At 44.3% G+C, this 23,094-nt stretch overlaps 1 protein-coding gene and 1 long non-coding RNA gene across 4 annotated transcripts in view; one reads left to right on the forward strand and one right to left on the reverse strand.

Moving 5' to 3' along the window:
- Window positions 1-6,440: 6,440 nt before the first annotated feature.
- On the reverse strand, window positions 6,441-10,876 carry LOC309490953. Of its 3 annotated transcripts, XR_014202896.1 has the most exons (6): window positions 10,114-10,876; window positions 9,339-9,526; window positions 8,562-8,650; window positions 8,262-8,459; window positions 8,045-8,156; window positions 6,441-7,396 (listed from the first exon to the last, which is right to left on the reverse strand). It is a non-coding gene; the product is annotated as an uncharacterized lncRNA (long non-coding RNA). The 3 variants fall into 3 exon arrangements; XR_014202897.1 differs by lacking the exon at window positions 10,114-10,876 and having other exon boundaries at window positions 9,339-9,787; XR_014202898.1 differs by lacking the exons at window positions 9,339-9,526; window positions 10,114-10,876 and having other exon boundaries at window positions 8,562-9,274.
- A 580-nt stretch (window positions 10,877-11,456) lies between these two features.
- The window catches only part of LOC309490537 (uncharacterized protein), a 36,654-nt gene continuing 25,016 nt past the window's right edge, over window positions 11,457-23,094 (forward strand). The window contains exons 1-2 of the mRNA XM_082159758.1: window positions 11,457-11,594; window positions 13,175-13,250. Of these exons, the coding sequence (XP_082015884.1) occupies window positions 13,183-13,250 (68 nt within the window). The 5' untranslated portion in view covers window positions 11,457-11,594; window positions 13,175-13,182. The remainder of the gene's footprint in view (window positions 11,595-13,174; window positions 13,251-23,094) is intronic.

Here is a 23,094-nt window from a genome sequence, read left to right on the forward strand (position 1 = left end):
TCACACAGTAGAGAGATTACCGTATGGACAGGAGGAGAAGCTCGCGGGCAATCAGGGGGACGTGGAGGCAAAGTGACAAAATAATTAATCAGAATACTTAGCGAAAGTTGCTCCTGCTCCTAGCTCATGGACACCTCCTACTCACACTCTCCGTCTCTGCAAGATTCGGAAGGGAATTATTCAGATTTCTCATGCCACAGCTACTAGAAGACAGACGGGTTGCTCATATCACATCTACGTCATCAAGCTCAGTTTGAGTCTGTGCAGTACGCTCGACCATCAGGAAGTGAGAGCTTCTAATTGACTTCACTTTTCTCCGTTAAATCCAATGGGGTCGCTGTGTCCAGTTTATATACTGTCTATGCTCTGAGTGAGAACGTAGGCTTACTATTGGCCAGCATCACACACATGACCAGCGTCGGCCAATAGTGAGCCTACGATCTGACGTACAACCCAGAAGCGCTGCGCTGTTACACTACGTGAACTCACTCAGAGAAACAACTAACTTTCTGGGCCGGCAAGTTTCAATTACAGAGAAGCCTATGGAGGAGTGAGACAGCTCTCAGATTTAATAAAAAATATCTTGATTTGTGTTCTGAAGATGAACAAAAGTCTTACGGGGTTGCAACAACATGAGGGAGAGTAATTACTGACAGAATTTTTATTTTTGGGTGAACTAACCCTTTAAACATGCAAATTAACATGAAATTTCAATATCTTTTAATTGTTTGCATTTCTGAAACAATATATCGAACACCAAAGTTGTAACCTTCCCAAAAACAGACTAAACAGAGAGTTTGTTGAGTAAAATTAAATAAAAAACTGAATTAGAATGAATGAATAAATGTTACTGAAACTTATAGGTTCTCTTACGAGAGGTCTCTCGTACTGCGTAAGATATCTTACGCTAGGGGAAAATCCTTTTCCGCGAGATATTGAAGCCAAAAATTATCCTTAATTTTGTAATAATGCAAAACGCGTTGCAGCAGCAATGCAGACATAGGCGAGACAGCTCGCGCGCCTATTGGCTGCTCTGCGGCAACTGCAGCAGCCTATCGAGCGAGGCCTGGCGTGACGTCAGACCCAATCAGGGCACTTCGCGCCCGCTGCGTCACGTCCCGCCGAAATGGGCGTGGTCTAGGCCTATAAATATCGCTCGCAGGCAGCTATTATCTGATTTTTCATCCTTCAAGCGAAGCACACGCATCGCTGGAGCTGGAATAAGAAGCCGCGCCGTCTGAAAGAGAGCACCTTCAGCGGGACGAGTCACTGAAGTCGCTGGCCGCGCCGCCTTCCTTGCCTTCCTGCTGCGCTATCCGGCGTTATATCCTTTCTCTGCTACTGTGTTTATGTATGTGTGTGTGCTCGCCGCCGCGACACACACTCCCATTGCACTAAAAGAGCTGGGCGTCTTTTTCAAGACGCCCCTTTTCCTGATCACGCAGCTCTCGCACTCGCTGACGGCGACTGCCCTCACTGCGAGTTAGTTACTGCCTATGGTGACTCTGAGGACTCACCTGGCATCCTTCTCCGAGACTGCTCCTCCGCCTTTTTCTGGTCCCGCTGCGGACGGACCAACCTCCTTTTTTCCTATACATTTCCCACTCCCCTCTGGAATTCAGGCAACTGGAAATGTCAATATTGCAGTGAACAAGCCTGTTGTAATGCACGCAGGCCTGCAATAAACGCCAGCATGTTGACGCTCTCTGTTTCTATGGCAACTTCTCGCTCGTTCAGTTCCAGTAAATGTGACTGTTCCAGTGTATCCTGCAGTAAACAAGTCGGTTCTGTCACCCGCTTGCCTGCACACAAACGCCGTTTTTACGGCTACCCAGATAAATCCCATAAGTGTGAATTTTTCTGGTGCCCCGGCCACGGCCGATGGTGTTTTATGTGTAGAAAGAATGCCCACTGCCCAGTGCCCATCTCTACACACAAGCACAGCCCGTCACACAGGGCTCGCGCACATGAATCGACTCAGATCGATTGCGCTTCAAACATGGTGAATGTGCCCACTAACACCACGTTATGCATGTCTCACGGTTTCTGTAAAAACGAAACTTCACTCAAGCGAACGATGTTTTCAGTGTGGTAAATGTGCCCGCTGTCCCGCGCCCACATCCACACATAGACATGACAGTTCCTACGGGAACCGCCCAGCCCTCCCCCTCGCGGTTGACCACCGCAGAGGAGTCGAGCGCGGGCAATCTGCCCGCTGTTATCAGCGCGCCCCATGCCTCAAATGTCACGAGCGCGACGCTTGTGTTACAGCACTCCGAAGCCTCCCCATCGCTGAGCGAGCGGAGCGCGCTTCGTATTCAACCCCTAGCTATTCATGCGGACGCATGGGCAAAGCTGCCCGGGGTTTCGAAGTGGGTGCTGAACATTATAAAAAGAGGCTATTCGCTACAGTTTCGCCGACGCCCTCGCCACTATGTGGCGCGCGTCGAGACCACGGTAAAAACAGAAGTAGCACATTTACTTCGAGCCGAAGTGGCGAAACTATTGAGCAAAGGGGCCATAGAGCCTCTCTCTCAAGTTCAGAGCGAAGGAGGGCTATACAGCAGATACTTCCTGGTACCGAAAAAAGACGGGGGTCTCAGACCCATACTAGATCTAAGGCAACTGAACAAAGTGCTTGTGAAGCGACAGTTCAGGATGCTCACGACCAGACAAATCCTTGTGCAGATTCGCCAAGGAGATTGGTTTGTGTCAATAGATCTGAAAGACGCGTATTTTTCAAATACAAATAGCGTCACGTCACAGGCGATATTTGAGATTCGCCTTCGGGGGCCAGGCATATCAGTACACAGTCCTGCCGTTCGGTTTGTCCCTGGCACCCCGTACATTTACGAAGTGCATGGATGCGGCGCTCGCACCCCTCAGAATGAGAGGCATGCGAGTACTGAACTATTTGGACGATTGGCTGATTCTAGCGCAATCTCGCGCAGTGCTCATAGAACACACGACCATTTTACTCGATCACCTCGAGGATTTGGGTCTCAGTGTCAATTGGGCGAAGAGCTCTCTGTCACCCAGTCAGAAGATATCTTTCCTGGGCACAGAATTGGACTCGCTGTCCATGATAGCGCGACTATCACCACAGCGCGCGGTAGACATTCAACGCACAGCGAACTCGTTTCGCTGCGGCGCGTCTGTCCCGCTCAAGAAATTTCAGAAGATGCTAGGTCTCATGGCCTCAGCATCATCAGTGCTCCAGCTGGGCCTGCTCCGCATGCGCCCGCTGCAGTTTTGGCTGAAAGCGCGAGTCCCACGCAGAGCGTGGGCATCCGGTTCGCTTCGCCTCAGGGTCAATCAGAAGTGCGTCACAACTCTGAAACCTTGGAGAGCGAACGACTGGTACCAATCAGGTGTAAGCCTGGGGACTTCCTCGAGGGTGAGAGTGGTGTCCACGGACGCGTCCACCTCGGGATGGGGAGCGCTGCTCGAGGGCAGACCGTTCTTCGGCCAGTGGTCGGAACGGGAAAAGCTCCTGCACATAAACTGCCTCGAAATGACCCACAGACAGTCCAACTGCTGTGGAAGAAATTCGGCAGAGCGGAAGTAGACCTGTTTGCGTCTCAAGAAAACGCTCACTGTCCGGAATTTTTCTCCAAGAGCAGGAACGCGCTGGCCCATGTGTGGCCCCGCCGCCCGCTCTATGCTTTTCCCCCCGTCTCTCTCCTGCCTCAGGTGATAGAACGGATCAGGGAAGAAGGATGCTCAGTACTGCTGGTAGCACCGTTCTGGAAAAACCAACCTTGGTTCCCAGTCGTGATGCAGTTAGCAAGTACTGCCCCGTGGCCAGTACCAGTGAGGAGAGATCTCCTCTCACAGGCCCGCGGCTCGATCTGGCATCCTCACCCGGAACTATGGTTCCTTCATGTCTGGGCCATCAACGGGTACATGTTGGACTCCCTAAAGGAGTATTAAACACGATCACGCAGGCTAGAGCTCCGTCTACAAGACGACTCTATTCTTCGAAATGGTCGGTGTTTTCGGGCTGGTGCACAGCCCGTGGTGTGTCACCCACAAACTGTGGTGTGACGGAGGTGTTTTCCTTCCTACAAGAGCTGTTGGATGGGGGCAGGGCCCCCTCCACGCTCAAAGTTTATGTGGCGGCTATAGCAGCGTTCTCAGAAACAACGCTTGGTCAGTCAATAGGAAGGAACGATTTAGTCATCCGCTTCCTTAGAGGGGCTAAGAGACTGAATCCTCCCAGACCTCCCTCAGTCCCCGTATGGGACCTTTCTACGGTTCTGGAAGCCATGAAAGGTGCGCCATTTGAGCCTTTACAGTCAATCGATTTGAAACACCTGTCTTTCAAGACGGTGTTTTTGCTGGCTCTCGCTTCAGTGAAGCGCATAGGGGATCTGCATGCGCTCTCTGTGAGCGCGGCGTGCATGGAGTTTGGGCCCAATGACTCAAAAGTTATACTCAAACCTAAGCACGGTTATGTTCCAAAATCCCTCAACACACCGTTTAGGGTGCAGGTTATCTCCCTGTCAGCCCTACCGGTCCCTGATGAGGAAAGAGACGCGAGCCTCCTTTGCCCAGTCAGGGCATTACGAGCTTATGTGTCTCGCTCGTCTGTTTTCAGACAGACGGAGCAGCATTTTGTTTCGTTTAGCGGACGTTCTAAGGGACTAGCCGCGTCGAAACAGAGCCTATCCAGATGGATAGTTGATGCTATAGCGCTGGCATACGCCTCCAAGGGCATGCAGTGCCCATTGGGTGTCAGAGCGCACTCCACGAGAGGCATGGCCTCTTCGTGGGCCTGGTCAAGTGGGATTGCCTTGCAAGATATTTGTATGACGGCAGGCTGGGCCTCCCCGTCTACATTTATAAGGTTTTATAACCTAGAGGTTCCCGCCCTGCAGGCCAGGCTGCTGTCGGTCTAAATTTACCAGTATTATCTGACCTGATGCGATCAGCTCAGAATGCTGCGTCTGCTGAGCACAGCTCAATGTTCGACAGTATAAAGCTGGGCAAACTGTGTAAGACCCACATTTCCCCATCAGTTCAGGCCGTACCCCGCCCTGTCTGTATGATGAAATTCGCGTCCCATCGACGCTGCTATATGTGGAAGAGTGAGGCTGCACCCCTCCCTCTTCCCGGACTCCCTGTGAGTTCCCTGAGTGATTGTGCACTATATGTACCCCGGGCTTTCGCCCTTGGGTCTTTGGTGTCAGATCTCAGCATGCACGGCGTTTTACATTGGGTCCCCTAGCGTAAGATATCTTACGCAGTACGAGAGACCTCTCGTAAGAGAACGTACTCGGTTACTAACGTAACCTCGGTTCTCTCTAGAAGAGGGAACGAGTACTGCGTATCTTGCCGTGCATGCACACGCTCTGGTTGCTTCGATGATGAAAAACCAGATAATAGCTGCCTGCGAGCGATATTTATAGGCCTAGACCACGCCCATTTCGGCGGGACGTGACGCAGCGGGCGCGAAGTGCCCTGATTGGGTCTGACGTCACGCCAGGCCTCGCTCGATAGGCTGCTGCAGTTGCCGCAGAGCAGCCAATAGGCGCGCGAGCTGTCTCGCCTATGTCTGCATTGCTGCTGCAACGCGTTTTGCATTATTACAAAATTAAGGATAATTTTTGGCTTCAATATCTCGCGGAAAAGGATTTTCCCCTAGCGTAAGATATCTTACGCAGTACTCGTTCCCTCTTCTAGAGAGAACCGAGGTTACGTTAGTAACCGAGTACGTTCTTGGCATGTTTTTCTGCCATGTCCAACATCAGGCCATTAGGGACTACAGGTGGAAAGATATATATGAATAAACATATTCTGGTTCTTATAAGAGAAGAATTTGGTGTACTTAACTAAAAAAAAAAAAAATTTGATTTTTATTAATCAGTCACATAATATTACATTGAAATTATACCAGTTTATACTTCAAAGATTGGATCATAAATATGTTTAGACCAGTTTGCTTTGATGTAACAGTCATTACATCTGTTATGCTAATATTTTACTTTTTTTAGAAAATATTCTAATATTTTAGAACCCCCCCAAAAAGTAAATGTGTGCTTCCACTCCTCCCATGTGTTTCTGCTGTTCAGTCTGGCAGAAATTATGTGTGGCTCCAAAATATATGGTCAAATGACAATACAAGTGTTTGGTTGAGAAGATAAAGGGGGTGGGTCAACTTACCCCCTGGCTCATCTTACCCCACTCTCTCCTTTCTTATGGGGGACCTTAAAAGTGGCCAATGTATGGTTGGTCCTCTTTGAATTCGACAGAAAGTCACATGAGGGTGAGTAAATGATGTCAGGATGTTTTATTTTTGCTTCATTTATTTATGTTTTAGTTTTAGTTATAGATTCAATTATTGCTATCGAAGCAGTCAACGAAACGTTATATCTTTTCATAGAAATCCAGTCGTCCACCCAGCTAGCAAAAATTGTGCGGGCCGAGAGCGGCCCGATTAAGGCTAAAACAATCGGCCAATCCTCGGCATGAATCTAGGTCCGATTGCTCTGCGAGCGCTCGGTTTTAACGCGGCCCGATTAAGGCTAAAGACACTCGGCCGAGCGCTCGGTTTTAACGCGGCCCGATTGCGGAAACCCGAGTGAGAGGACGTATAGCTCGCCTCCAATCCCGTTCCTTATTTGGGCTTATTTGAACTTTGATTTCCATTCATATCAGGTTAATACTAAAATTGCTTAGCAGCCGTTATTTATGCAAGATAAACAAAGTAAAACAGCACAAGGAAGACAGGTTTCATGTTTAATGCATTTTTTATTGGACCACACTACAAAAATAGGATAAACACACTTTTTAATAACAGATTTGAATAGAATAGAAATATCACAGCATTAATGTAGAATCAAGGAGTTCAAATACCATTTTCCAATATCAACATTTTTAACTTTGAAACATTTAATTCTGGCCCACTGCATTTGAGTTGTCTACGCACACACACTTTTTAATAACAGATTTGAATTGAAAAGAATAGAATAGAACAGAATAGAATAGAAATAATATCACAGCATTAATGTAGAATCAAGGAGTTCAAATACCATTTTCCAATATCAACATTTTCACTTTGAAACATTTAATTCTGGCCCACTGCGTTTTTGAGTAGTCTACGCACACACTTTTTAATAACAGATTTGAATTGAAAAGAATAGAATAGAAATAATATCACAGCATTAATGTAGAATCAAGGAGTTCAAATACCATTTTCCAATATCAACATTTTTAACTTTGAAACATTTAATTCTGGCCCACCGCGATATTTGAGTTGTCTACGTTGTCTGCCTGTTCGCCCTCTGACTTCGGCCACCATCCCTATCAGAGGCTAACCACAGACACCTGGTGATGAGCAGCTCTGTTTCCTCTTCTGTAGAATCTTTGGTCAGGGCATTGCGGCGGACTGCATCTGAGAAAAACACAAGATAGAAGAGGGCAGCATGACCACGTGATGTTACTCAGCAACAACCAAAACTTAATTTGGATGCAGGGCTCTACACTTACATTTCTTTTTAATTTAAAAAGTTTAGGAGCACAGTCAAATTTAGGAGCACCTTCTGATCAATGACAAATTAACCTACCCATTAAAAGGCGGTATTTGATAAAATGACTTGCCGGGGCATTTTTTTTTTTAAAAGCGCATTTTCTTAACTAAATCACAGCCTTTGTGATTTCATGATAGCACTATGCTATATTATGATTGTAAATGGTTTTAAATAGATCGCGTAGCCTTAGAAAACGGTGTAATAATGTTATTCATGGATTCTCGTCTGTGGAATGCGCCACTTCCGGTATTTTGCCGGTTACTCAACACGGGTAAATTGCTATTGAGGATTTTTTTTAATCGAGTGCTCGACTTTAATCGAGGAATCGTTGCAGCTCTAGTTTCAATGGAGGGTGCACCCATAGAACCTGATCAGGTCAGTCGCACTGGTGCTCCTAAATACTTTGTCACCGTCACAGCCAGTAAATAAATAAATAAATAAATAAATAAATAGGTTGCACTGTAGAGCCCTGGGGTGTCACCACAGTGCAGTTATCCAGCACTGACACTCACCCAGAACCACACTTTTAATGAGTCTTGCCAGCGAAGTGTTCATTGCTCTTTTCAGGACCTGCCCCACAGTGTCTTTAAGAGTCATGCCTCCGACCATTCCAAGGAGAACAGTCTGAAACAAAGACATGTAACTCGTTAGTTATTTAAGGAATATAGCATGAGTGAGAGTGGGGACTGACTTTTAGGAATGATCTGATTAATGCATAATTTAACTCACCAAATTCTTCTTCTCCTCTGGATTCTTTAACGTCTCCTCCAAACATTGTAGCTCCTCAATAGTTGAAAGTAGGAGCCCAAAATGTGTTGGGTCTGGCGTGAAGTCTGGAACTGCTGGAGATTTGTAGGAGCTGCATCAGGATGAACAACTGCTGCTCTCTGATAGAATCAAGCTGGATGAGGATCTCCTTAGCAATTGCTGTAAGACACAAGAAAAAGCAGGCATAACAGATTAGTAGCAAAACATTGTACGTAGATATGTCAGAGTAAACCGAGAGAGTTCACTTTGTAGAATTCCTACCTGTAGGCACAGCCTCCTGAGAAGACCTGTCTTTTGTGTCTTCCATGGTGTTGCTTTCCATGGTTGTGTTGACATTTCTGCCTTTATAACTGAGGGGATTATAATCAGAGGAAGGTTAAGTTTAAAATAAAAATGTTGAATGTAATATATTTTTCTCCTGGTCCTTATTTTAAATAGGTCATAAAAAATATCAATATTATCGACTGATATGAAACGCTTACATCATGATACAGTTTTCAGTCATATCGCCCAGCCCTAGGGTAGCTAATAAACTTTTCAAACCTGTCTGTACAGACCGCATTTAGCCAAAGGTAATGTTGATGTTAGCTATAAAGTGCGATTTCAGTTTGCGCCATAAAAGTACAACTAGAGGCCAATTCACACCGCAGACAAACGCCAGCAAACACCAACAAAAAAAAGTCACCAACAAAAGTTGGTCGTTGTATTCAGAATGTTATGAAAAATAAGTGTCATGTTCACACTGCCCCAACAGAAACCGACAAACTCAAGCACCCACGGAAAAACACGAGATATTCATTCATTTTAACCAATACAAGTAAAAGATTGCAGCTTTCAGACACAACTTTCTTCTCGTTTTATATTGTTAAATGTCGAGAGTGCATCTGTTACAGGCCCCTGTGCAAAAGGCCATTAAATGCACTTCACGACGTCATACACAGCGTTCACAAAATGGCGGACGGTCTGCACATAGATCTTCACAAACCCAGAACATTAATACACAAAATATTTGCAGCATGAACATATGTTGTATCATACCTGTAAAACCAGGAGCAAACGTGTCAGCGTAATCATAATCCCCAGCAACTGTGAGGTCGCCGGCGCAGGCGCAGCTGCTCCTCTACCGTTATAAGAGTCCTCAGTTCATTTTCATAATAAGAGTCCCGATCTCACTCAGCAACAGACATGACCCAGCTTTCAGCAGACCAAAGTCCCACATCATTCCTCTATTTACATAAGTAAAATAAATATTTTCTTACAGGATCAAAATGTGCACATACTTTAGGACAAAACGTGTTTGTTGGCGTTTGTCTGTGCGGTATGAATTGGCCTTAAGCCAGCTAACATTTGTTCCACTTTATTTTCTTCCACAGATCAAAGACTGTGCTCGTAAATATTATTCACGTAAATTGCATTCAATAAAAATGGTGTCTAGCCTAGCAACTAATTCTTTGCCAACTAGCAGAACGAAAAAATGAGCTGCTAGCGCAAAAACAGCGCAGCTAACGTTAGTCAATGTTAGCTTCGTTAACTTCGCGCCATAAAAGCTTTCATATTACCCCCATTTGCACTACTTTACTCAGACAAAAATTGTATATTGTTGTCCTAATTAATAGAATTCGAGTTCTGAATTCTTTCTTTTCGTTTCATCTAGGGAAGCACTGTCAAATGAACATGAACAAAGTTTAAACGGATCGATAATAATCAACATTTAATCAGCAACAGTTCGAAATATGTAGGTCGACGTAACTCGATTGAAACTATGCTCGGCGTGAAATGTTGATGCTTTTTAAGGAAATTGAACACAACTTACCTCAAGTTCACTGTAATGACGCAGGATCGAAAAGGGATGATTTTAAGTCAGGCGTTGAGTTTTATCTCACCGAAAGTTGTGCACACGTCTTGCGTGCTGACGCTCGCTGCAGCAACTGTTGAAATCGGCTTCATACCGGTAAACGCATCTGAGCCGAGCGCCCAGAGTTTAACCGTCACTGCTGGTAAACATTTGAAATAGCCAGTAAAATGAATTTTAGACTCAGTGTTAATTTTAGACTACCCAACTACTCAGCCGATGCGCGACTGCAATCACCGTGACTGTGCGAGTGATGTCGAGCGCCCATGCATTTTTAAAATACACGTAAAGAATCTTCATGACAACTAAATATTTTTGCTATGGTTATAAATATTAAAAATTGCTCTGTGCAAAATGACTCTATTATTATTATTATTTACCGCATATATTTTGTTTTGGACAACGACATTCGACGAGTATAACATACTAAGATACAGTCAGGAATTTACGTCAATTTTAAAATAATTTTTATGTTAATTATTGCTACATTAAAACCATCCTTGATTTAACCTAAGCCGAGTCATTTCCAGAAGTGGTCCAGATCATACAGCAGAGCCGACCAGTTACGGTGAACATGAATCGGCCCAGTGCTTTACAGCCGTAACAAAAATGCATGTGCCAGAGCGAGCTGCGGGCCACAATCGGCCCGGTTAACACACGCCGATGCCGAGTCTGAGCCGCAGGCGCCGCGGGGCAGCCGAGCTCGGGCCGATTATACATGCTATCTGGGCATTAATCATCTGAATGTGTTCCCAAGACTAACATGCTCAGAAATCACAGCTGTCACAGACCACAGCTTTTTAAATCCCAAACCCACGACAGTTTTACATCATCAGCATTTTATAAGCGTGATTTCACCCGCTCGAGCTCAAGCTAAAGTTAGTTTTCATCTGTCATCCTCTCAGTCACATTAGCGCAGAAACTGAGGGGGGGGAACTCGAGGGAATGAGTTTAAAGCTCCCTGAATAACAAGAAAAGAACCAGTCAGCTGGATCATGTTAAAACGGGAACCGACAGTTTTATATTAAGTTATCGTTTCATTGATTTCCTTAATAAGGGCGCCTGGAGGAAATGTGGCAAACGAAAGAACAGAGGCTGTGTGTGTGTGTGTGTGTGTGCGCACGCGCGCTGAGCAGACAGTGATTTATGAGGTCTCAGCTGAATTTTGCTTTACAACTTTCATTTTTCCCGTCTGTATTCTCCTATCCTCTCCTGTAGGAAATGGATCCGTCCAGAAGCCCCTTTGAATTTGATGGTTCGACCCCCAGTGTATAAGACATAGTAAGAGCTCGGTCTCTCTCTCTCTCTCTCTCTCTCGCTCTCTCTGAGGTTAGACAGATATAAAGAGAGCATTTCGAGGGAATCTACAGAGCAGATGAACAGGATGAGCAGAATATAAGACTCTAATGAGCCTGTGAGAAGCCAGCATCGCAGCCTTCAGTGTAAGTCTGAGTTATTGTGTCATTCTCCTCATTCTCCTCATTCTCACTCATCTCATCAGAGATGTTGTCAGATGTGTGCTGGTATTAAGAAATGTCTTATTCTGTCTCTGTGTGTGTGTGTGTGTGTGTGTGTGTGGAGGGGGAGAGATAGAGCTTTTATTACTACATTTAAAAACATGTCTGTCACATTTAAAAAAAAATTATAATAAATAAATAGAAAATTAATAAGAAAGAATATTGTGCGTAAAGAATATGAAGAATATTTTGCATTGTAAAATTATCATGACAATTAAAATCATTTTAGCTGATAAAAAAATCATAAAAATATATTTTTGTGTTTGGTTTTGGGGTGAAATAAGACCTGGATTTTTATTTTATTATTATTTAATTACTACTGTAATATTTTTTTATATTTTGAGTTAACTTTTATTTTTTTTATTAAATCACTTTAATATTTAGTAATTGTGTTGTGTGTTTTTTTTTTTGTGTGTAATTTTTGTATTAGTTTTTGGTTTTGTAATATTTTTATTGAGCTTTAATTGTATTGAGATTTATTAAAGCCCAACGAACACAAGGTTAACATGAAAGAATTTTCCGTATTATTTTTTGCTTTGTGTTGTGTTTTAGCCATGTCCGTAAACTTAATAGATAATGTCCCGGCAGAAAATTACCTGTACCTTTTACCGCTTTTTATTTTTGTGTGTACTCGTAGTACTTGAACTTATTTGATTTAATTTCTAAATGTACCGGTATCTAATTTTTGAATAAGACTTTTTTTTTACCTATTATTTTTCGAATTAAGCTTTACATTTTCGTCAAAATAGATTTATATTTTATATTTATATTTTATTTCAGCTTTATTTCAATTGATGAAAACTATTTTATTTGTATTTTTAGTACCAATAACAACACTCTTAAATCGACTACTTCAGATCAGACCAACATACGCAATGTTGTAATGCTCAGATCAGGAAGACCTCTCACAGTATAACAACTGCACAGTTTCACTTTCTACACTCTAATAACATATAAATAAACTAATATTAGACTACTGCTATAAGATGTATGAGACTAATATTACTACTGAACAGTGACTTTCTGCAGTCATCTAATGATTTAGCCACTGCTATTCTACTAATGTGTATTATTTCACATGTCAAGACAAGTGAAGATCAACTTTACAAAGTAAAAAGTGCACAGGACAAACACTGCAGGTGTTTTATTGTAGTCATTACTTGTTAAATGGCCTATATCACTAGGACAATGATGCGTTAGTGGTGAAAGTGCACTGAATAGTGACAGAGATATTAATCTTGAGAAACACAGATGATTAACTCTAACCAAGCAACAGATGTTGGGTAACGTCATTTGTGTTCATACTGACAGTGAAATAATGAGACAGTGTTTCTTTAAATATATTTGGACAATTTTCATTGTCACTAAAGATATATTGTATGTCTATTTTCGCCATTCTAACACAAAACTCATGTTTCTTGATATTCCAGCACACATTCAGTGTTGCTGTGACAGAAGGAGGGCTGTTGTATTATTCAGCTCATAGTGCTGTCTTTCCTATTTAGACCAAAGCATGACGGGTGTTTTGCGAAGCTCCAAACAGAGACCCGGTATGAAGCGCCCTCGAAACGAGCCTTACAGGTACAGACACACACATTTCTCATTTCTCATTTCTCACAGGCATATTTCACAACTCGCGTCATGAAGACATAAACATCTGCTCTATTTTTGACATTCTGTCACTGTGATTTTCTCATCTTTGTCTTTCTCTTGTCTCTCCATCTCATTTCATTCCTCGCCAATATCCATTTCCGGGTGTTTTTGCTAGTTATGAGCTAGACTGGACAGTTAGATGTGTGTGAGGTATTTCTGAAACCTTGTCTCACATACTGTAGACAAACTTCTGACTATGGGCATAAAGTCTGGTCCAGTCGGCAGCTTGCTAGCCCACTTTTTTAGCGGCGCTGGTTCCTGAAGAATTTTTCCCATTAATTTTTCCCATAGGCATTTTAAAAAGTCTTTGTTAAAGAGTTATAAGCCATGAATGAATCTAGCCAGCCAGCAACAAGATAATCTGAAGCACAAATGTATTTGAACATAGGACAAAAATACTTAATTTTGAATTTGTCTTTTTTTAATTGTCAATGTTCGTCAAATTTAGTCAAGTCAAATCAGCTTCATTTATATCAGAATCAGAATCAGAAAGAGCTTTATTGCCAAGTATGCTTGCGCATACGAGGAATTTGTCTTGGTGACAGTAGCTTCCAGTACACATACAATATAAAGTGACAAGACAAGTGACAAGTAACATAGGTATAAATAAAAAATAGAAAAAATAAAAATAAAATAAAAATAAAAGATTATAAATTATAAATATATATAAAGTTATAAGGTGCTATAATGAAATGTCTGAGGGAAGTATTGCACATGTTTGTTCCACAGTAGGGGAACATTTAAGTGTTCATGAGGTAGATGGCCTGGGGAAAGAAACTTTTCCTGTGTCTGGTTGTTTTTGTGCTCGGTGCTCTGTAGCGTCGACCAGACGGTAACAGTTCAAACAGAAAGTGTGCTGGGTGTGACGGGTCCAGAGTGATTTTGCGAGCCCTTTTACTCACTCTGGATGAGTGCAGTACTTTGAGTGTGGGAAGGGTAGTGCCAGTGATTCGCTCAGCAGTCCGAACTATCCGCTGTAGTCTACGGAGGTCGGTTTTGGTAGCAGAGCCGAACCAGACGGTGATGGAAGTGCAGAGGATGGACTGGATGACAGCTGAGTAGAACTGTACGAGCAGCTCCTGTGGCAGGTTGAATTTCCTCAGCTGACGCAGGAAGTACAGTCTCTGTTGGGCTTTCTTCACAATAGAGTCTATGTGAGTGTCCCACTTCAGATCCTGAGAGATGGTGGTGCCCAGGAACCTGAATGACTCTACTGCAGTCACAGTGCTGTCCATGATGGTGAGTGAAGGGAGTGCAGGGGGGTTTCTCCTGAAGTCCACGATCATCTCCACTGTTTTGAGCGTGTTCAGCTCCAGGTTGTTATAACTGCACCAAAGAGCCAGCTGCTCCACCTCCTGTCTGTACGCAGACTCGTCACCGTTCCGGATGAGTCCGATAACAGTAGTGTCGTCCGCAAACTTCAGGAGCTTGACAGAGGTGTCTTTAGAGGTGCAGTCATTTGTGTACAGGGAGAAGAGCAGTGGTGAGAGAACACATCCCTGTGGAGCACCGGTGCTGATGGTGCGGCTGTCGGACGTGATTTTGCCCATTCTGACTAGCTGTTGTCTGTCTGTCAGAAAGCTGGTGATCCATTGACAGATGGAGCTAGGGACAGAGAGCTGGGTCAGTTTGGTCTGGAGCAGTGATGGGACGATGGTGTTGAAGGCAGAACTAAAGTCCACGAACAGAATCCTTGCATAGGTCCCTGGTTTGTCCAGATGTTGTAGGGTGTAATGCAGTCCCATATTGACCACATCATCCACAGACCGGTTTGCTCTGTAGGCAAACTGCAGGGGGTCCAGCAAGGGTCCAGTGATGTCCTTCAGATATGCTAACACCAGTCTTTCGAATGACTTCATGGCCACAGATGTTAAGGCAACAGGTCTGTAGTCATTGAGTCCTGTGATCTTTGGTTTCTTCGGGATTGGGATGATGGTGGAGCGTTTAAAGCAGAAAGGGACTTTGCACTGCTCCAGTGATCTGTTGAAGATCAGTGAGAAGATAGAGGCCAGCTGGTCAGCGCAGGTTTTCAGACAGGCTGGTGAAACACCGTCTGGGCCTGGTGCTTTCCTTCTCTTCTGTTTCCTGAAGATCTGACACACATTATCCTCACTGATCTGAAGTGCAAGGGGGGAGGGGAGGGGGATGGCTGGAGGTGTTGATGGCTGTGTAGAGAGATGGTCAGGGCGGGTATGGGGTGTCTGATCGGGGGTCTCAAATCTACAGTAAAAGACATTCAGCTCGTTCGCAAGATGCTTGTTGCTGTCGATGCTGGGGGATGGTGTCTTGTAGTTGGTAATGTCTTTCAGACCTTTCCACACTGATGCAGGGTCGTTGGAGGAAAACTGGTTTTCCAGCTTTTTGGCATAGCTCTTCTTAGCCACTTCAATCTCCTTTGTCAATGTGTTCCTGGCCTGATTATACAAGATCCTATCCCCACTCCTGTAGGCATCTTCTTTGACCTGACGAAGCTGTCTGAGTTTTGGTGTGAACCATGGTTTATCATTGTTGAATGATAAGTAAGTCCTGGTAGGGATGCATAAATCCTCACAGAAACTGATGTATGATGTTACAGTCTCTGTGAGCTCGTCCAGATCGCTGGCAGCAGCTTCAAAAACACTCCAGTCAGTGCATTCAAAACAGGCTTGTAAGACCTGCTCTGTGTCGTTGGTCCATCTCTTTACAGTCCTTATTACTGGCTTAGCAGTTTTAAGTTTTTGCCTGTAAGTTGGTAGAAGATGAACCAGGCAGTGATCGGAAAGTCCTAGAGCTGCTCTGGCGACGGAGCGATATGCATCCTTTGTTGTGGTGTAGCAATGGTCCAAAATATTATTGTCTCTGGTGGGGCATGTAATGTGCTGTTTGAATTTAGGAAGTTCACGTGTGAGTTTTGCCTGATTAAAGTCTCCGAGAATGATAAGAACAGAGTCCGGGTGTCGTTGTTCTGTTTCTGTGATCAGATCAGCCAGCTGTTGCAGCGCCGTACTCACGTGTGCTTGCGGTGGAATGTAAACACTGATGAGAACGAGCGAGGAAAACTCCCGCGGCGAGTAGAACGGCTTACAGTTAATGAAAAGCACTTCCACATCAGGACAGCACATTTTCCTTAACACAGTTACATCAGTACACCACCTTCTGTTGATGTAAAAGCATGTCCCACCACCGCGCGTTTTCCCCGTTGACTCCATATCGCGATCCGCTCTGAACAGCTGAAAGTCCGGTAGATGTAACGCGCTGTCCGGAATGGCTTCGTTCAGCCAGGTTTCCGTGAAACACAGAGCAGCAGAGTTGGTAAAGTCCTTGTTTTTGCGTGAGAGCAGAAGTAGTTCGTCCATTTTGTTAGGGAGAGAGCGGACATTCGCCAGATGGATGCTAGGCAGCGCCGTTCTGAATCCGCGCTGCCTGAGCTTCACGAGTGTGCCGGCTCGCTTCCCACGCCTGCGCGTCTTATACTGTTTCCACAGTGCAGCGGCGCAACCGACGACAATGTTCCGCAAAACGCCAGAAGAATCAAAAACTGGTTGGTGATCAGTTGGTGTGCACTGCCGAATGTTCAGCAGTTCGTCCCTGGTATAACTGATAGCGAATGACAAACATAAAACAGGACAAACTAACAAAAACAGTGTAACAACTGGAGAGCTCAACACCGAGGCAGCCATCCGCGGCGCCAAATGTAAGCCGATATATCACTTTTAACAACGTAGATTGTTCCAAAGCGGCTTTACAGAGATACAAGGATAGTTTAAAGTGACAGAGATTGTTTTGGCTTTATAGCGGTTCTTTAATAAAGTTATTTTCCAGCTAAAGTTAATTTGATTGATTCACTTCCGGCCGCTAACACGACACCGTTTTAACAGGAAACTCTACACTGACTTTAAAGGCGAAACCTGTGAGAACGCTGATGGCGTGCACATGCGTATTACGAGTTCAGTCTATTGGTATGCGCGTTTGAATATATGTGCGTAAGTTTGTAATTCCCTACAAACCAAGCCTTAAAAAACGACTTGTCTGGCCTTAACATTTTTGATACAGAATTGTATCACTTCGGGGCAGATACGCAAACCGAATTTTCCCGACAACGCTTTATCTGTAGAGTGGTAAAGGGATCCTCCATAGGGAGAAACTAGTTGGCACTTCAGCACCCCGCTATGACATCGGGTCCAGGCGAAGGTCCTTCATCAGATCTGGATACGGCCTGGATCCGGCAGGCTGCGGGAAAACCTCGGGATAAACAAAGACACTAAAATTAGCAAAGATGCCATTCTTCTTATGATGTAATGAGTACATCAGGATTTATGGGAAGTGTTCACGGTTCCGGCTGACCTAATCTATGCAGCCTAACATTGAATTATAGTTAAAAACATTGAATTAAATTTAAAAACAAAAATCCACATTTGAATTTAAAAAGGGTGCATTTGAATTTTAGGTGTGCATCATCAGGCAGCTTTATCAGTGGCGCACGAGATGTGATGACGATGTAAGCGTTGTTGAGTTTATTTGTTTTTGTTAGTCTATCGTCGAACCCACTTGATGCGACGCTGCTGCGCTGTTCATTCAAATCAGTGGAGAAATAGAGAAGATAAATGCGGAGAAGATCTTAGTTATGTCAAAACCTTAACCAAGCTGCTCACTTAGATTTCCTAAAAGAGCAAGCATGGGCGAAGAGCGTCTTTATGTCTTTCTGTCCGTGTGTTTCTGGATGTGGTCGTTTCCTGGCTTCATCTGACGGCCGCGATCGCTGTCTCACATTTCTGGGCCGAGAGCATGTCCATGTTGGCATTGCGGTCGCAACTCTCCTTCTTTGCTTCTCATAGCAGAGCCGCGGATCTGGTTAACACTTTGGGAGGCCCGAGGGCACCTTGTGTCTCATTCGACGCTCCAGATGTGGACCAGATGTCAATCGCTGCATCAGAGAGCAGAGCGGGCTCCTCTGGAGAGGATGATGAAGATTATCACCCCTCGGGATTGGTTGCTCACGCTGAATCGGATTCAGAGTTGGCGGTCATGCTTGCCTGGGCATCGGGCTCGAGTGGGACCCTCCACCTTACCTTGATTGCTCACGGTTGGATGATTGGTTCCTGGGTGCGGTGCACGGTTCACAGCATCGTTCTGCCCTATAGTTTTTCTTCCCGGAAGAGCATGAGGAGGTTCAGAAGTCGTGGAAGGCACCTTTTACTGCCCGTAGCCACTCTGTAGCCTCCTCCACTCTCACTGCCCTCGATGGCGGGACCGCCCAGGATTACATGGAGATCCCACAGGTGGAGTCCTGCCCACAGAGTCCTGCCTGTAAGACGACAGCAGCCCTGGCTACCATGGCCATCCTTCAGGTCCATCAGAAAAAAAACTCTCAAAGAGCTGCAGGGGGGTAGTTCTGAGCCAGGGTTGATGCAGGATCTGCGCACCTCGCCCTCCGGGTGACGAAAGTCACGTCGTCGGCCCACAGACAATGTCCACCTTGGTGGTCAAGAAGCACCATCTCTGGTTGGACCTGGCTGAGGTGAAGGACGTCAACAAAGTTTGCTTTCTTGACGCCCCCATCTCCCAGGCCAGCCTTTTCAGTGACACAGCCCAGGACTTCGCCCAGCAGTTCAGAAGCAGACTGAGGCCATAAAACACATCCACGACCTGAGTCCTCATCCCGTTCGCCCCGTCGAGCCTCCGCAGGAAGGTGAAGCAGCCCATCCAGGCCACCTAACCCTAACCCATCCATCTAAGCTGCCCTGAAACGGGTGGCCCCAGAGATGGAGAGAGCTGCTCTGAACCAGGAGAGAGTGAACGACCCACTCCTTCCCCCGGAGTAGAACGGGCTGGAGAATCTTCAGTTTAATTTTATTCCTGTTCCAGTACCCACTTTCTCAATAAAAGAGCAGTTTCCTCAACCTCTTCCCCACTCCCAGCGACCCCTTATCTCTACACGGCCCAGTCCTGAGATGGGCATGACTATCACACTGAGCTGTAGTCAGACATTCAGCCCCTGGTCAGACCTTGCCTTTCTCCGGGCTGGAGTGCCCTTAGAACAAGTGTCCAGGCATGTTGTTGTTACAACAGATGCCTCCAGAATAAGGGTTCAGAAAGCTTCAAAGCTTCAGATTTTTTAAAGTCGACATTTATGTGATGAAAGTCAACTAGTTGCTGATGACGTCATTAATGAACAAATAAGCCTGAGCCTTGTGCTGAGACTGAACGCAGGTTGCCTTGTGCACAGCTATTGCATATGACACAGCGCTCCTACATTACAGCTTTTTTTTTTTTTTTAGTTCATTTGTCTTTGGGTCATTATGTTTCTCACAGATTTCTGTGAGAAATATAACTTTATAGATAAAGTAGCAGAGTAAAGATTAAATTTTTATGAATGCATTAAACTAGAGTAAGCGATTGCGTATGAACTGCACCTAGCAGCGTCTCTCTACTAATAGTGAAGCTGTGGGTTTTAAATAGTAAGAAATATATGCTAGAATTTTTCAGTTTCTAAGCTATTTTATTGATAAATCACAGAACAGTGTTGACATTAAATTTCTGCGCTACTGAATGATTCTGTGTGCACACAATCTTCACATGATTTGCGCGCTACTGTCTGTGTGTGTGTGTGTGTGTGTGTGTGTGTGTGTGTGTGTAATGCACCTGTACAATAAGTTTTTTAAAACGTCCATTCACCCGATCAATTTTGAGCATCCAGATGGTATAATCAAACATGTCTTGTGGAGCGCTCTCGGAGTTTGCATTTATTTGTCACTTTAACTGCTGTAAACAGAGCGTAAAAGTGGACTTTTACACTAAAAGTGGAAATAAAAGATTTCTTATCCTGTTGCGCCCTCTATTGGCCAAGACCAGTGACTAGTCGACGTCAAGCTTAAAGCGTCATGGCAGAGCATTAAAGTTGACTAGTCTGTTCAACCCCTACTGCAGAATGGGTTGGGGTTCTGTGTGCAACGGGCGTGCAGCTTCGGGCTCCTGGACGGGACCTTGACTGCACGGGCATACAAGTTGCCTGGATTTGCTGGCAGTGCTGTTGGCCCTGCGCCGGTTTCAACCATTGCTTCAAAGCAAGCACGTGTTGGTCCGCACGGTCGCATGTCGCATGTCACAACTCGCCCACCATCTTCTCCTCTGGAGTCAGCAGCGGCTCAAGCTGTTGCGCACTGTTCACATCCCAGGTGAGCTAAATTGTGCGGCCGATGCGCTCTCACGACAGCTCACGCACCCAGGAGAATAGAGACTCCAACGCCAGGTGGTCCAGCTGATCTGGAGTCGATTCGGGGATGCACTGGTAAACCTGTTTGCCTCCCAGAAGTCCTCCCACTCCCACTGCAACTATTCCCTGACCGAGGGGACCCTTGCCACGGATATGCTGGCACACTACGCAAGTAGCATCTCTAACCGCGTTTCCACTGCAGGAACTTCCCCCAGGAACTAGGGACTTGCTTTTGGAATCAACAATGGAGTTTAAAAAATACGACCGATGGACTGATGACGAGGTTCAGGCTTTATTAAGCTTAAATTCAGAGGATGAAATCCAGCGGGAACTGTAAAGTAGTGCGCAGTCCTACGTCACCGGACTAATTTGCCTAATCTTCACGGTACATTAGACCTCGGTGGAAATGCAGACAGCAACAGGTCTGTGGGAAAAAAGTTCTTGGGACAAATTGTTCCGGCTAATTTCGGTGGAAACGCGGCTTCTGATGAACATCTATGATAAGCCCTGCAGACTAAATTGAATGTCCTTTATCTACCCATAATGCACTTTAAAAAGTACAAGGTCTATAATGCAGTTTCACAGTCCATTTAATCTCATTTACCTCCCTAAGCATCCTAGCAGCACTTAAACACACACGACAGGAATTTACTCCGCTCATCTGCATAATGTTACGGGGCGGCTTTGACTGGCATCTTCTCTCTTGGCTCTGGGCTCTGTGTGACTCACACTGCTGGGCTTATTTGCATCTTGTTAAGTGTTTTCACACATCAGGAACTTTCTTCTCTATTTCAATCTCATCAGAAGATCTGACGTCTCATTGGTTATTGCCTGCGGCCAGATTCGGTGGTGGGTTGTTGTTACTGCATTAGTGTGTGCTGAGATTCAACACTACCCCTGGATTCGATCTGCATTTTAAACGCCCTCCCGTAGGGCCATGCATCCCGTTGTATAGAGAAAACCTCTCACACGCGTTTGGCAGCATGCATTAGTGTGGCACAGAGCCGTCTCTCCGGTGGCCGCTCTTTTTAGATTGGAGATGTGTGTGTGTCTGCCATAACAAACGTCTAAATTTAACCCTCAACTGTGCAAAATGTTGCCTCTGGCTAACAACCCCATTTTCTTCCCTTTAGAAGCGTATAAGAGAGCAATAAAGTGTTTCACAAGGGATTACTTTGAATAAACAATAAAAAGGTATTTCTTGGCGCTCATCTTTTTCTGTCATCATGTCGAGGATGCACATTTTTGCTGCTCACAGAAGATGCACTCTTTCAAAAATATGATTCACATTTGTCAGTGAGTGAACATTTGAAAAGCGTCATAAAATATTTGCATGTTGTATCGCAGCTGAATGAATATGGATGCAGCAATAGAGAAAACTGCAGTTCATATGAGTTCATATCATACAATATTTGTGGGCTCCACAAATATTGGCACCCTTTGTACTCAAAAACAAGAGAGAAACATACCAATAAATCAAACATGAAGACCAGGGAACAGAAAGTTTATAATAAAATGTAAAAAAAAAAATAAATACAAATAAAAATATTTGCATAAATACAAATCTGTCTTTGATTATATTATTAATTTTTACATTTTATCCTGAATTTTTAGAAACCTGACCTGACCACATGCACACAAAAAAGGAAAGGAAAAAGTTCTGAAAAGAAATAGGAGATAAAAAGTCACAATAACTTTTTTATATTTTTATAATATTGCAGAAAAAGCTTCCATACTGTACAGCAATGCCTCCATAAAAAGCTAAATTATACAAGAATTTTTTTTTGTTTGTTTTGTTTAATGAAATAAAGTTTATGATTATCATAATTTCTAGATATTAACTAGATTTTTACGTTTTTTTTAGTTAAGTGTTTTTTATTTATTTATTTATTTTCATGTTGCCATGCAGTTTCCGCTGTGTTGTGAGTGGCTGATATGTGTAACAGTGTTTGTGCCTGAAAAAAGCGCACAACGGAAAAATTGCAACAAAATAGTCTATTTAAATCCACAAGGAAACACAGGAGATCGAGAACTAAGAACTAAGGAGAACTCAAAGCTTTAATAAATGGGAGCTAACTGGAATAAAACCACGGATGTTGTGCAATGAAATTTAACGTGTAGGTATGCAGTTTAGTTTAAATGACGAAATATGAGTGACAGTAATAGTGATGTTGGCTTTTGCAGGTTCAGACACAGTGTTTGTGGCTCAGATCTGCAGCCGAGAGCAGGTTATTTTAAGAGCTGGATGTCGGTATCGTAAGACTCTTTTATCCTCGAGCTTAGAGCAGCAATCTGACCCGCTCTGATCCCACTGCAGTCTAATGTATATCTCCCTCAATCACCCTAGTCCTCCGAGGAAAAGTCATTTTCAGCTCTCTATCTGTGGATCAGAGAATCTATCTGGACTGTGTTGGATCCAGGGAAAACTGTAAGGCCCATAAAACAGTGGAATAGGACTAATATACTATTTGAACAACACTTTAAACCTCAGAGCAAAGCAAAAACCCACCTGTGATCTCTCAACAACACAATGAATGTATTGCATTCGGTTTACATATTTCAACCTGCACAAGTGTAAAT

Source organism: Leuciscus leuciscus (genome assembly GCF_965113295.1).
Source record: "Leuciscus leuciscus genome assembly, chromosome: 25".
NCBI lineage: Eukaryota > Metazoa > Chordata > Actinopteri > Cypriniformes > Leuciscidae > Leuciscus > Leuciscus leuciscus.